At 40.3% G+C, this 15,388-nt stretch overlaps 1 protein-coding gene across 1 annotated transcript in view; it reads left to right on the plus strand.

The window, feature by feature from the left end:
* arhgap15 (Rho GTPase activating protein 15) overlaps positions 1–15,388 on the plus strand; it is a 686,224-nt gene that overhangs the window by 505,972 nt on the left and 164,864 nt on the right. The window contains exon 12 of the mRNA XM_080199371.1: positions 8,009–8,086. Within this exon, the coding sequence (XP_080055497.1) occupies positions 8,009–8,086 (78 nt within the window). The remainder of the gene's footprint in view (positions 1–8,008; positions 8,087–15,388) is intronic.

Raw genomic sequence — 15,388 nt, forward strand, 5'->3', positions numbered from 1 at the left:
GCCGGGTGCTAATCCACTGAGCCTACACACCTTTGGACACTAAGGGGCAATTTTTTTAGCGTGGCCAATCCACGTAACCGGCACATCTTTGGACTGTGGAAGGAAACCAGAACCCCCAAAAGAAACCCACACAGGCAGGGGGAAACCCAAGGCCAGAATCGAACCCGGCTTCCTGGCTCTGAGGCAGCAATGCTAATCACTGTGCCACCATCAAACCATAGCAAAGCCAAAAGTATGTATTTTTGTCATAGTCATAAAGAACATTCTGTTGATCATTGCACTACTCAAATACCAGAAATTAGCTTGCATTTTGACAGAAACCGAAGAAAAGAATGCAATTAAATAATCCTTCAACTCACACAAAATTGAATTCACAGTTGTGTTTCTGACCTATACATATTAGCATAATACTAAAATTACTCCAAGAGATTGGAATACACTACAAATATCTGATGTCATATGGTATCTGTACCCCAATAAAACATTTTACAGGACTATGAACACTTGCAAATTTGCAAGGAGAACTTTCAGTGGGACATCTTTTAATATTTCTACATTGGATGGATGAATAATTGGAATTCTTCCTCAACACAAGTAAAAATATGAACAACTAAACTGTGTTATCCTTTGTTTTTGAATGGTCACACAGATACTTCATGTTTTAAACTCTCAAATGTGAATGGGGTTTCAAAAGCAAGACGTAAAAGGTGTGCTTATGATTGGGAACCAAACCTTTGTCTAAGGTCCAGATCTGAACCTCATCTTTTCTCCATTTCTTCATTTCAAAGTTTTCTGCCATTTCTAACTATTTTTCTTTCAAAGCGAGTTACTATAATTCTTATTTCTAAATGGAAGAAGCGCTTCACCTTAATGCAACCAAACTAAATGTGGTCAAGACAAATACAAGGAGATTTAGGGAACTCCTAAAGAAGCTTTATATCTTGGAAGACATCACGATTACAAGAGTGATTGAGCACCAATTAATCCTTTGCCTGATAAACAGAATAATTAATTTTGAAATGTTAAAGAATAACTTCACACTGCATAAACAGGGCCAATATCTGACTTTGCAAATTAAGTGAATGTTGGTTTATCCAAGCTGAGGCTCATTTTCCTTCAGACTTTTTATTGATAATTTTTTACGTTCACACATTTATTGAAGAAATTTAGCTGCCATGCAGATTATTTTTTTACAGTATAGCATTGATGTGTCCAAAGGATATTGATCAGTATGAAAAATGGCATTCTTAAATTGTATGGGATCCCTCCAAGTGTCATATAAATCCTTTGAAGATTATATCAATGACATTTTTTAAAAATCTTGCAAATGAAATTCAATTTTGCCATTGGCACAAAATGGACAATAGCAGATCAGTTGCCCATCATACACCTTGCTCAATTTTCCTTTGCATCAAAATTACTGGCGAGGACAATTGAGTGTTGTGTCTAGCACACTAAGTTTTTTTTATCCTCGCTGCCACGCCGTACAACTAATTAATAGAATCCATTTCTCAGTGATATTAAAAATGTACATGTAATTGTTCTAAGAACTGTTTTTGCACTTGTCAAGAAATGGAACACTTACCCGATTTAAATCTCATCAGTCTAAGTGTACTACAATTAATTGTATAATGAAGCTTCTTCTATTCAACGCTAACCATGTGCCGAATCCTTAAAAAAAGCACCCCATGCACTAGCATGACATTTTTCCATTTCCAAGACTGACAATCCTAAGATTAACAACAGTAAAAGGCTATTTTGTGCCATTAACACAGGTACGTGAGGAACTGGATTAATATTGACCAAGTTCATTTTATATCAAATTCATACTAAGGGACCAAAAAGACCTGTTGTGCCCCAGATTGGTTGCAAGTGAACGTCGGTCCTAGATGTGAAATACCAGTGTTATACATGACATTAAAGCAATCCCCTATGAAGGCTACCCAAAAAGAGAGAATGTGCACAGAAGGCAAGACCTAGTCTGAATCACAGCATGGGTTCACAGCTGTTCAGAACACCAGCTTAGTTTTGGGAATTAGATCAGTTTAGACTAGCACTGCCAGCATTGAGATCTTGGCACTTAACATCATGATCTATATGAGCAGTAGGTTCCTTATTCTGCTCTGCTTATTTACAATGATGCAGTGCCATTGTCTCTTAGTGAAGCAGCAAAGATTGCGATTCCAAATGTGAAGTAGCATTGATTCACCCATTAATTCTGAGCAACAAGAGCTTTGCTCATATGAGTGCTAAGCAGAGTGCGTATTAGTTTGTCAAGTGTTTGAAAATAGCTAAGCTGACATAGACAGAGTGAAAAAAAATCGTAACAACTTGGGCATGCACTGTCTTCCATATCTACAAAGGGCATTGGAAAGGAGACATAGCTCACAGCTTGTGCGTGACCAAGACATTCGATATCGAGGAACCCAGATTTATGAACCTGTCCAATTCCACCAATAAGGAGTTAAATAATGGTCTCGTTTTTATCTGCAAACAATCAGCTCCAATCTTAAATTTGCTGCCTGTTTGCAGCAACACGTTTTTGTCTTCACTTGTGCTGACTCTATTGCTTTCACGCCTTGAGTAATTCACTATAGAAGCTACAGTGCAGCGACTAAGTTATAGTTTCTTATAATGTATTGAACCATGTGAAAAATGAAGATCTGTGTCTCCCAAACCTTGTTGTAGATGTTAGCATTGAAACATTATTTTACTTTCTGCTCTGTAATCACATCTGACAAAAATACAAACTAGGTACTTAATTATTTTTTGTTACCTGAATTGCTTTAAGAAAAGCATTTCATTACATTGATAATATATTCAATGTTTATACATAATTTCAGTAGCAACTGTATAGTTTTGTTGAAGACTTGTCTCCCTGCAAGAAATCGAAATAAGCAGATTGATGGCTGCATATGAAACGTAACGCAGATAAAAATGGTGTGTTGTGCAGAATAAAAATATATTTTCTAACCCAACAAATGAAAGCACAAGCTGCCCTCCAAACGCCATCAAGTCTTCGAATGGCCATTACACAAAGAGGCTATTCAGTCCATTTTGTCTGCTGAGCTACTCCCCTCCTTTCCTCAGCTGCCCTACAATTTTTTTTCGGAGAATGATCCAATTCCCTTTTGAAAGCCATGCCTGAATCTATCACACTCTCCAGTTGTGTGTTCAAGATCTCAATCCTTTGTTGCATACAAAAGATTTTTCCTTATGCTGTTTCTTGTTCTTTTACCAATCATCTTAGATTGGTGTCCTCTGGTTCTCGATACTTCTGCAGATTGGAACAGCTTTCCCTATTTACTTTGTCCAGATCCCTCATGACACCATTGTCAAATCTTCTCTACTCTGAGGAGAACAGCCCCAGCTTCGCTTATCTGTCCACATAACAGAAGTTTCTCATTCCCAGTACCATTTTCGTAAATCTTTTCTGTACCCTCTCTAATGTCCTCACATCCTTCAGAAAGTGTGGTGGCAAGATTGGGCATAATACTCCAGTTGAGGCCAAACCAGTGTTTTATAAATGTTCACCATAATTTCCTTGCTTTTTCAATCAATGCTTCTTTTTATAAAACCCATAATACCTTTTTACCACTTTCTTGACCTACCCTGCCTACGTAAATGATTTGTGTACACATACCCTCAGGATTTTTTGTTCCCTTTGTTTTGTATTGTGTTCCTTCATTCTTCCTACCACAATGTAACACTTCATTCTCCTCTGCATTAAATTTTATCTACCACAATGTCTATCTATTGGCCATCCTGCATGAGTCCTCTCGAAGTCTATAGGGGAAATCTTACCAGAATTTGGCAAGGTGGCAGTTCTGGTGAGAAAGCTGGCATGAAACTCTCCAGCTCCACTGGTTTGTTTTCTCTCCAGATCTTGATATAATTAACTGCCAAAAAAAAGAGTGGACTGGGTTTGTGCCGTCACCCCTGGCAGGTCAAAGGGCACCCAATCACAAATAAGAGTAGATTTCACCCCACCCCAACATGGAGATATCTGGGACGTCCACCCCCTGCCAACATAACCCCCCCGCCCCCCACACCAGCCACAAAGATATCTGTGGGCTCCTCAGTGACCATATCCTCTCCAAACCCCCTCTCTTCACACCCTCCCCACCAACATGCCTGGAACATCCCCAGCATTCTTATGTCCACACCCCACCCCCACCACCATCACCAGCATCCCCATATTCTCCCTCCACCCTAAATCATCCCCAGCATCTCTATCCCCTGCTGCTTCCCCCCTGCACACACCCCCACCCCCATCATCCCTGGCAACCCCATTCCCCCCATCCCCAATGAATCCCCCCTCAGTGTTCATGCACCCTGCTCCCACGACCACAAATAGCAGAGTCCACACGCATGAAGCTTTCCCTTTGGTCCAGCCCAGCATTGCTCCCTGGCACAGGTCGGCACTGCCAACCTGTGCCTGGCATTGCCCAGGCACTACCTGGCTATGTCGTTCTCTGCCAGGGGCTATGCTCACCTTTGTGCCCCCAGAGGGATTCCCTCGATAGGTTTATGTATGACCAGCCCTGTTGTAAAGCTCGCCATCGTGACATTGCATCAGCAAGGTGTGTGGATAATAGTATAACATTTATTAAAATGTCTCAAAATCAGGCTCACATGCCTGATTATGTCACCATCAAAGGGATGGAGAAAATCAAAATCATCACCTCACCGGCAGGACTTGCATTTTTTGCCAGATTTTGCATTCCCGCTTGCGATCACACGCAAGCAGAGAGTGGGCTAATGATCCCACCCTATCTCTACAACTTATAATATTTCCAAGCAATAAAATAGAAAGCACTGGAATTACTCAGCAGATCAGGCAGTATCCATGGAAAGAAAAACAGAATAACATTAAAGGTGCTGACATATCATCAGAACTAGATAAATGGGCAGCATGGTGACACAGTGGTTAGTGCTGCAGCCTCAAACGCCAGGAACCCAGGTTCAATTTCAAACTAAGGTATGGAGTTTGTACGTTCTTCCCGTGCCTGCGTGGGTTTCCTCTGGGTGCTCTGGTTTCCTTCCACAGTCCAAAGAAATGCAGGTAAGATGGATTGGCCATGCTAAATTGCCTCTTAGTGACCCAAGATGTGTAGATTAGGGAATTAGCAGGGTGGCGTTACAGGGATAGGGCCTGGGTAAGATACTCCATCAGAGAGATGGTGCAAACTCCTTCTGCACTGCTGGGGTTCTATGATTCTATTCAAAGCTGCGGTAATGCAATGGTGATGGATCTCATTTTGTATTTCTGTCACTCCTGAAAACAAATACAACAAAAAGAGCAATTCCAGCAGATTTACAAAAAACTACTGCAGTGAGCTGGACAGAAAGAAATAGCATTGCGCTCATAACATTAGAGATGTAAACAGAAGAGATCTATAGATTTAGAATTTTCTAAAATCAAGGATAGCTTATGGCTCTTAAAATATTTGTATTGCAGGTTTTGTGAATTCGTGGTCATGTTACAGCTTGTAAAACACTTTCAAGCATAATGTTTTTGTGTTAAAGCATCCAGTCTACTGTTTCACAGTTGTTCCCCTGATCTTCCCGTACCTTAAGCGATTGAGTGAACAAGCATACCAATAAATCCCAGATCACCAGCATTTACCAACCCTGAATCAACAGTAAAGAGGCATGCTATAGCAGCCCAGGGATGATATTCCTGCCAACTTTCTCACCGAATTTCCCTCCCTATTTGGAGAAGCTCACAGTCTGTTTTCCCTGCCTCCCAAGTTGCCAGCATGACTGAGATTGGGCATTGCTTCCAACCCCGACATTACTGAAGTGCAGTATTAGAAACCCTATTAGTCTATTGCACATCGCAGTAGAAAGTGAGTTGTTAATAATGGCATTTTTTTTAATGTATTCGGATTTATTTTAGCGCACCAACCATATGTAACAAAAGTGACGGGAAATCAACATTTTCACTTTAAAGAATTCACAACATATGTTGCTCACAACTTCCAAGATTTATGCACTAACATTAAAAATTTATGTCACTTAAGATCTTCATTTAACTCACTAATCAACACAGACCTACATTCTAAAGTTGAGCTGTTAAATAATTAATGTTTTCCTGTGTAATTATATTTCAAAAGATTGGGTACGTCAGCAAATGGAATATATTAACTGCATGACCTCTGAACTCAAAAATAGTCACAGCACATTCATGTTGCAAAATGTGAAAGTGAAGACTAACAGCAGAAATCAAAACAAATTAAAAATACACCTGTTTTATAAAATAAAATCTGATTATCATCTCTGCTTCTTCAATTTATCTTCATTAAATTATACTTTGATCTTAATTCAACTGCTTAATTACTTTGCTGCCTTCCCATTTTCACAGTTGGTGAAGAAAATATTTAGTCGCAAAACTGCTCAGTTCTCAGATCTAATGCAGATGCTTGCAACGGTTCCTTCGTTCTAATGCTGGCTGATATAATTTGACACTTGTACTTGGGATCTTTTCACAGTCCCAGTTACTGTCCAATTCTCAGATCGACAGATGTCCTTGGAATACATCCTCAGTCCTTGGATATAAAGTACGCATTTGGGAGGCTTCTTGAATCCCTGTGCGCATAGAGACTTGTCTTCTTGTTTCCAAACAAAATCAGGTACAACAATGGGGCACAAGAGCAACATTTTAAAAAGCTGACAATTGGTGGTCAAAAATGATCATGTATATAGCTCTCCCGATGTATACTTAAAGGATCAGCTCCTCTATACACCATGATGGGAGTGATATTATTGTCAGGCAAATTGTTCTGATTCATGCCATTAATATACTGGCAATGTAAAGTCACCAATTACTAGAATGACATTCAAGATTCTTTTTTTGTAAGACACTTTCCAGCAAAACCTGTCTCCAAGTACTTGCAATAAATCAAGCGATTTCACATTAGTGATCTTTCTGTGCCCAACTGGAGACCCTCTGAACTCAAAATTCAGTATTATTCCTTCCTGTCTAAACATTTCCATCACATGACAGAATCTAACCCACAGCCTCAAGATGCAACAGCTCTGTGCAACACAGCATTGTACTTCATGTAGGCAAACAACTCTTCAAATCTCCACAGCCAGAATGTTTATTTAGGAAACTTCAAATAAAGGGGATTTTTTCCCCCCCAAAAAACCCATCTGCAATGTGAAATGCTCCTGAAAATGGAATACACCAGCTGAATGTGTCCACAACTCAAACAAGATTCTGCAAGTGCCCAAATTCATCAGTGAAAGGATTTGAAATTCAAAATTCTATGATTCAGGACGTGCCAATATTCAGATGCTTAATTAGTGTCTTGATGCAGATGGTGTAAGCCATTGGCTGCCCTCCTTATAAGGTCGCTGATTCTCCAGTATACTCAAATTATTTTTTCCAGGAAATTTTGGCGTATCTTTGCAATGGGAACAGCATGATTTAGAGTGTGTGTTGCAGATTACACTGGTCCAGGAAATTCTGCGCCTTAAAAGTTAGTTGGTTATTGCGAGTAGTCAAGCATCAAAAACATAAATACCCCTCCTGACAATGGCAAGGGAACACCACGATCGTAAGCACTGAAATAGTTCAAGAAATGCATTCACCACATCCCTTCACAGGGAAACTAATAATGGGCAATAAATGTAATATTGCCAATGCCAGATTTCTGGCATGAATAACCCAAAAATAAATGATACTCAAGCTTGCATTTTAAAAGTTATACATATTCAAATACATTTTGAGTTTATACTTATGCTACCTAGTAATGGGTCTGCTTTTTATAAACTCAAAGACCTTGGTCAGGTAAAATTAACATTATGAGACTGATCTGGTGAAAACAGACTATGAGATATGCATTTACAGATGACTGAACTTCAAGAAATGTATATGTGGTGTCAGCCAGCAAGTTTGGGCAGACATAATTGCTCTAATAAGGCCGTAAGTTCAAGGAGCGTATAGAGGAAAATATTGTAAAATTTTAATTTAATCACAGATTAATGCTTGTTTTGTCAGGTTTGGATGCTGATGGCATTTACAGAGTAAGCGGCAATCTGGCTACGATACAGAAATTACGATTTGTAGTGGACCATGGTGAGTAGTGCCTAATGCATATGTGCAACTTTATTCCCATCAGCCTGTCTAAATGGAAATGGGAAGACTTGCTTCTTTGACATTTCTCTTGCTGCGGAGAGTGTGTTGAATTTAATCATTATAAATGGTTTCAAAACTGTTTCAAACTTCAAAATGATCTTTTATTACCATCCGAGAATATATACTTCATTCTAACAAAGTGTTGTGTGCTAATTGAATCTTTATAGCTGTCCATTTCTTAATGCAGATTCCACACAATTGCGTATTCAGACCCTTGTTTGAACAGAGTGATCTCCTGAATATTCAGTGTTTGTTTTTCAAATCTTGCAGTTGCTCTCATTCAAAATGTCATGCACATGAATCCACAATATACTTGAATGTTTGAAAAATGTTTCAAGCTAGAAGCTTGGATCAAATATTAAATAACCAAATAGCCAGGTTTTGTTCAGCTGGCTATTCCCAAATGGAATGCATTTGGATCAGTACAACACAATCCTTTTTTTTTTAAATGTTGTTGCTCTACCTGCATGAAGCCATGGTTGCAGGCCAGTGATTCATACTGTGAGAATTTGTTCTTCTGCCATGTCTGTAATGATGTTTTGTGCCAGGTAAGTGACACTTTAATTCAGGTAAACAAAGCAAAACAGAAAAACATGAGTCAAATTACATGTCGTGTCAGGAAAAGTCAACTAAAACCATTCGGTTTAAAGCCCTGATCTGTCAGAGTCCATCACTTACTCCAACTTGCTTATCCAGCACAACCATTTAGCCTCAAGTAGCCATCTGTGTGATTATCATTGAGAGCAAAGGTAAATTGTTTGTTCCTGACTACATTACATAGTCAGGGATTATAGAATACAATATAGAAGGAGGATTCCATTCGGTCCATAGTCACTATGGCTGCTCTTTGAAAGAGACATCTAATTATTCTCACCCCGCTGCCTTTTCCTTACCATGCAAATCTTTCCTATTCAAGTATTTATCCAATTCTCTTTTGAAAGTAACTCTAAAACCTGATTCTATTACCGTTTTCCCCAGTAATTCCAGATTGTAACAACTCACTGCATAGACGTTAACTTACAAACATCACCACTGCTTCTTTTTGCCAGAAGTTTTAATGAAAGTTGAGGCACTTATCAAATACCTTTTGGGAGTCCAAGTGGTTACATCTACAGGATTTCCTTGTGTCTTACCTTCTGAAAAATCTTGAATAAGTTAATCAAACTTGATTTCTCAAATCAGTCTGCCTGATCACATTATTATTTTCTAGGAATTGTGCTGTGCCTTTCTTGGACTATTTCTTATGCTATACCTTCCCCTGTTCCAATGGTGATTTAAGTTTCCCCACTCCTTTCCATCTCTTAATTTTTCAAGTATTTTTGGGAGGGTTTCTAAGTCTTCTACAGTGAAAACAGACACAAACGGTGGAAATTTCCTATCTGAGACTACAACAGGAAGGTGGAGAGTTGCCCGTTGTGGAGGGCAATGGGAAACCACTCCATATCTTCTGTTCCCTGACCTTATTAATTGTGCAGCTGAGGGTGTTTGGCATATTTCTTGGTGCAGGCATGATATCATGCATCCTGCCATCATGTCTGGGTGCCACATTGAAAGTGCGCACAATATCACTGACCCACCTTGAAGAATGAAGATGATCACCCTGAAAAGAAAGATGGACTTGCAGAAACACTTTGAGGTTGGAAGATGGATCTCCTCATGACACTGAATCTGGAAGATCCACCAGCAGGTTTTCCAATCCACTATGGCAGGCACCAGTGGAAATTCATGCGGACATGAAACTAATTTTTAGATTCCCATCAAATGCCCTCTCCGCACCTACTCACTGCCTGCCATTGAACCCACCAGTGAGTGCATGTCAGAAATGGCATTAATGGTGCCCAGATTCCCCCCAACCATACAAATATCCAGCCCGATGACTGAGGAATTTTGATTTTGGGTTGAAGGTGGCACATAGGTTGGTCAGTTTTCCATCTGTTCCATAGCTTATCTCCATGCCTATGGATAATTTGCTGAAGATGAGTTGCAGCATTGCAATGAGGGAAATTGAGGAGAGGGTCGTTGCAACCTTATTTGCTCCAATCTTCACTGAAATATGGCATGTGATGAGGATGTTATTGAATAATTGAATCTTCCACCTTTTAGCCAGATCATTCTATACCATAACAATTCACTGCACTTAAATAGAAAGCTCCTCATCTTCCCTATTGTACTTTATCCTTTGACTACTGATCCTCCTAGTACTGTACACATTTTCTCCTCATTTATGCTGTCAAAGTATAATAACACCTCAATGAAATCTCCCCTTAACTTTCTTATCATAATGACAGCCTACAGATATTCTGATATAATCAGTTATAAAATGTACCTAATCAGGTAGCTGGGAATAGTAGGATTGTTGAATCAACCTGATTGCCTTCGAAAGATGGAGAGAAATTTCCCATGATTTTATCGAAAGTAGTCCTGATCTTTTCTGAGACTTTGCCCCTCCCAGGAGATCACATGGCTTTAAATGGGTGGCTAAATGGTATGATTGGCTGTAAAGCAGCTGAATGGGGGTTTTCATGGCTTTGGAGACATCATTGTCTTTGTTTATTGTTTTCTCACAAGTTTGAACCATTGCTGCTTACATACAAGCATCCCTGACAGTGTGACTAGTTGTGGGTGTTGCATTGTATTCATTGAAAAACATGGAAGAATTTTTATATAACATCTTGTTTCTTGATTCACAACCATAAACCTGCCTTGAAAGGGAAAAGTTTGAGGCATGCACTTAAGCTGGTTTAACTATCTTCATGGCATATAGGTGTGGTGGCTTCCCCATTTGCCTAACACAGCACATTGAGCATGATTTCAGATTCCCATCAATGGTTGGACCAGAGGTGACATCAGAGAATGGCATATCTCGGGTTGCCGATGGCAGGATTGGGGTGAGGATGAGGGGTTTAGCGCTAACAACATCCACAAGCACCAGGCAACCCACTAGGCCAATTTAATGAGCTATTAAGGCCACTCAACAGAACTTTTTAATCGGCTTCTGGGTTCCCCACTCAGGTCAAATCGTGGTAGGGATAGAATGGCCTCCAGGATGCAGGTCAGGGAGGCTGCGGGGACCATTGTTCCATCCCACTAGGTGCCCAGCTCACTGTACTAACAATCAGGCCACTGCTGCAGCCTCTGGCTACCAACACTGCACCTCCACGGTGATGGCCTGGCAGCTGTGGCCTTTTAAGTTGAAATTTTCTTACCTTCTTTTCAGAGGTCGCCTCCAGGTGGGATCTGCCGATTTATCATTGCTGGAGGACCTCCTATTGGCCTTCCAGCTCAGCATTCCCCATTCTCAATTAAATGGGGGAGCAAGCTCCCTGTCTGCTAGTTTGCCATTCCTTGGACATCCGATACCATAGCAACAATGGTTCAGGAGCCAGAAATTCTCCTGATGTCAGACAAAACAATGATTCAATCCATTGTCTGTGGATTTATTTTTGGATATCACATTTCCTTTAAATTTTTATTCAGCATTACTTTTTAGGGTAATGATCTTAATTCATTTGATACATGCATTACATCCTTTTTGCTGTAACCCGCTTCATTACCATACACAGATATCTTCTCTATATTTTATTCTTGATCTCTCTGTTCCCAGCTGATGCTCAATATAGTTTTCACATTGTGAGTTCTAAAAGCATCTAGCGTTTCCTTTTGTGTTTTCTATTGGGGCCGAACCTTCCCACTGTGCAGAAGTGACATGATGTGGGCCTTTAATTCAGAACGAAATTTGAATAGAGTATAGAGAAAGAACTTGTATTCAGGAAGAGCCTTTCACATCCTCAGGATGCCCCACTTCATTGCCAATTAATCTCCTTTGAAGTGCGGGCACTGTTGTCATGCAAGCAAATGCATCAGATAATTTACACACAGCAAGGTTCCACAAGCAGCAAGTCAGATAAATGACCAGTTAACAAGTTACAGTAGTCTACATTGAGGGATAAATATTGTTAGGAAGCTGAATTCATTTTAATATTCACTTCAATAGGTAGATGGGATCTTTATTTCATGTCTCATCTAAGAAATAACACTCAATGTCCTCTTTTTTTTCTATTCGTTTCTGGGATGTGGGCAATTCTCGCATTTAATGTCCATCTATAATTGCTCTTGAGAAGGTGGTCCATGAAGTGCTGCAGTCCATGTGTTGTAGGAGCTCGCACACTGCTGTTTAGGTGGGAGTTCCAGGATTTTGGCCCAGCGACAGTGTTGGAATGCTGCCATAGTTCCATGTCAGGATGGTGTGTGGCTTAGAGGGGAACTTGCAAGTGGTGGTTTTCCCATCCAACTACTTCCCTCATCCTTCTAGGTAGTAGAGATTATGGGCTTGGAAAGTGTTGTCAAAGGGGTCTTGATGAATACTTAATACTGAATAAGAGTCAGCCTAGATTCTGTAACCCCATCCCACATTTAAGCTTAAACTCATAGCCTTCTGATTTATGGATTTTAGTCTGAAATCACGTTCTGGTGGCGGAAATTGGAGAGGCCTGGAAGAGCTGTTGTGAGTTGGGGAAACTGGAGAATAGGTTTACTGGATGTCTTTCAGAATTTAAATGGAGGGTTGCGTTAACTTTTACTCTCTGCGGTGTTACAATCCACATAGATCTGAGACTGGAAGCTTGCTTCACAGGGCCAAATCTTATGAGATTTTTTTTGGAGGAGGGGAAGGAAATGGGCATCAGGGAATGCAGAGGGGCCAAGGGTTATAGAAGAGAGGATTCAATGGTGGCTCAGCGTTCTATAGTGCGCCCAGGGTCCTATTGTGGTGCACTATGGAAGTGGGTAGGACAAAGTGGTGGTCAAGGAGCCAAAAGGCAGTCAAATGGGGGTTTGTCTTCGAACCCCTTTAGTGCCATTCGGCCCATCAAATCTGCACTGACTCATCTGATACGCCATCTTGCCCAGGCCCTCTCCCCTGCACTATCTCCATACATTTCCCATGGCTAATCCCATCTATCTAAATATCTTGGAACATTAAGGGGCAATTTAGCATGGCCAATCCACCTAACCCGCACAAATTTCATCTGTGGGAGGAAACCCGAGCACCCGGAAGAAATCCACACAGACATAGGGAGGACATGCAAACTCTTCCCAGGCAGTCACTCAAGGCCAAAATTGAACCCGGGTCCCTGGCGCTATGAGACAGCAGTGCTAACCACTGTGCCACCCACAATGATAGTGTGAAGGCAGCAAACAATTGCAGAGTGGGGATTTAATTTCGGGCCTCGAGGAGCCATGCCACTCCTCCTGGCCCAAACATTTACCTCAGGATTCAGTTTTTCTTGCCTCTTTTAAGCTGTTGGTGAAATCCAGTTGCCTATGACTAACAAAGTTAAAATGAAGGCATGCACCCTCATTAAAATACTTAAATGACCAACTCATCTCCCATAAGCTAGTTTCTTAAGTGTCCCTCTCTGGACTTGCATTAAAAGTAGGAATGGGTAGTTTTGAGGTGGTATTTGCTCCTGTTCCAGATTGCTTTGCATTTTAATCTCTGTGTCACCTGTTTTTGGGAGTTAAGTTTCAGCCGAAAACGAGAGTGTGAGTTAACATGTAAGCCGCTGTGTAACAGTGCTTGAATAAAATGGCATCAAGTAATGCTACTTCACTCAGACCCCGCATATTATGTTTATCTGAATACATGAATACGTGCAAATGTCTAATAGAAATATCCAATAGATGGAGCGGTATGGGCTTTTAGTGGCTGAATATCTTGAGATATTCTAAGAACAGTGCTTTTGAAGTACGTATGTATCAGGGATCAGAAAATCCAGTAATGTTGAGATACTTCAGTTGCTGCTGTTTCCTGCAGTAAATATATGTTCTGGTTTCTTTGCAACGTCAAGCATAACTACAATTGCAGATAGATGTCTCTAAATGGATTCCACTTACCTATAGTGATGCCTCAAATGGCACAAGGGCTCGGAACATATGACCTCCCCCATGTCATTATATACAAAGAGGTAATCTCTTCAAAGACTACCTTTTTGTTTAACTGCTATATTATATTTGCCAGATATCCTGCTGCCCTCAGTCAACTCCCGGGACCAAGAGGCACTGCTATCTACCTAAATGTTTCTGCATGTTTCCTTCCTGACAGACCTACGTTAAAAGCTGAGATACATACGAGAACGTTGCACCTTTTAATGGTCTTACTTTTAAACTATGTTTATAGGAGTCTTGACATGACAGTGTCCAGGCCAAGCTACAAATCTCATTGTTTGCTAAACCAATCAGTAGGTAATATTTCATCAGAAAAGGAAACCGTCTTAAATTGTCTCTATATGCGGCTGTTTCCAACCAGTCTACCTAATTAACCTGTGACAGTCAAATCCATTTTTAAAATATATATGTAATATATATATACTGGAATCATTATGTACTTTTAAAATGTTTACTTGGAATGCTAATTTATTTCCTGATGTGCAGCATAGTACATCAATTATTTCATCACTTGTTTCTACAGCCCATGTACAGAAACGCTTAGCATGTAGGATTGTGAACTACCCTATAATTGCAGTGTTCAAGGGTGTATGACACAAAAAAAACCTATTTAAGCTGACTTATTAGGAATCGGGCAGCTGGGTAAAATAAAGAAGGGGGTTATTATTAAGGTTAATCTATATATTTTTCTCTCTTACACTAATATCTTAATGAGTGCCTGAGCTACATTAACAGCACAACATCCACAGAAGAGAAGAACTTTATTCTGCACTTGTGAATAGAATAGTGGAGTGAAAGCCACAACATGTTTAATCAAAAATAGGTGATGGTGAGAGAACATTGCACTGCATGAAAGTGCAACAATTAACTTCAATTAATTTATGAATGAATAAATGATGGCTCGGAGTAAGGCAGAAAATTGCAACCTAACCTTGCAATCAGGGGTGGCATGGTGGCACAGTGGTTGGCACTGCTGCTTCACAATGCTAGGAACATCAGTTCGATTCCCGGTTTGGGTCACTGGCTGTGTGGAGTTTGCATGTTGTCTGCATGGGTTTCCCCCGGGAGCTCTAGTTTCCTCCCACGTTCTGAAAGACATGCTGGTTAGGTACATTGACCCGAACAGGCGCCGGACTGTGGCGAATAGGAGAACTTAGGCGTCACTTCATTGCAGTAAGCTTTACTTGTGACTAATAAATAAACTTTATTTTAGGTGATATCATACACTTTGGGGGAAATAAAACTTGTATATAAACTGTAGTTTTCTTCCTTCAAGCCATGCCTTGGAATCTATCA

The sequence above is a fragment of the Carcharhinus amblyrhynchos genome, chromosome 11, assembly GCF_965287045.1.
Source record: "Carcharhinus amblyrhynchos chromosome 11, sCarAmb.v2.hapA, whole genome shotgun sequence".
Classification (NCBI taxonomy): Eukaryota; Metazoa; Chordata; class Chondrichthyes; order Carcharhiniformes; family Carcharhinidae; genus Carcharhinus; species Carcharhinus amblyrhynchos.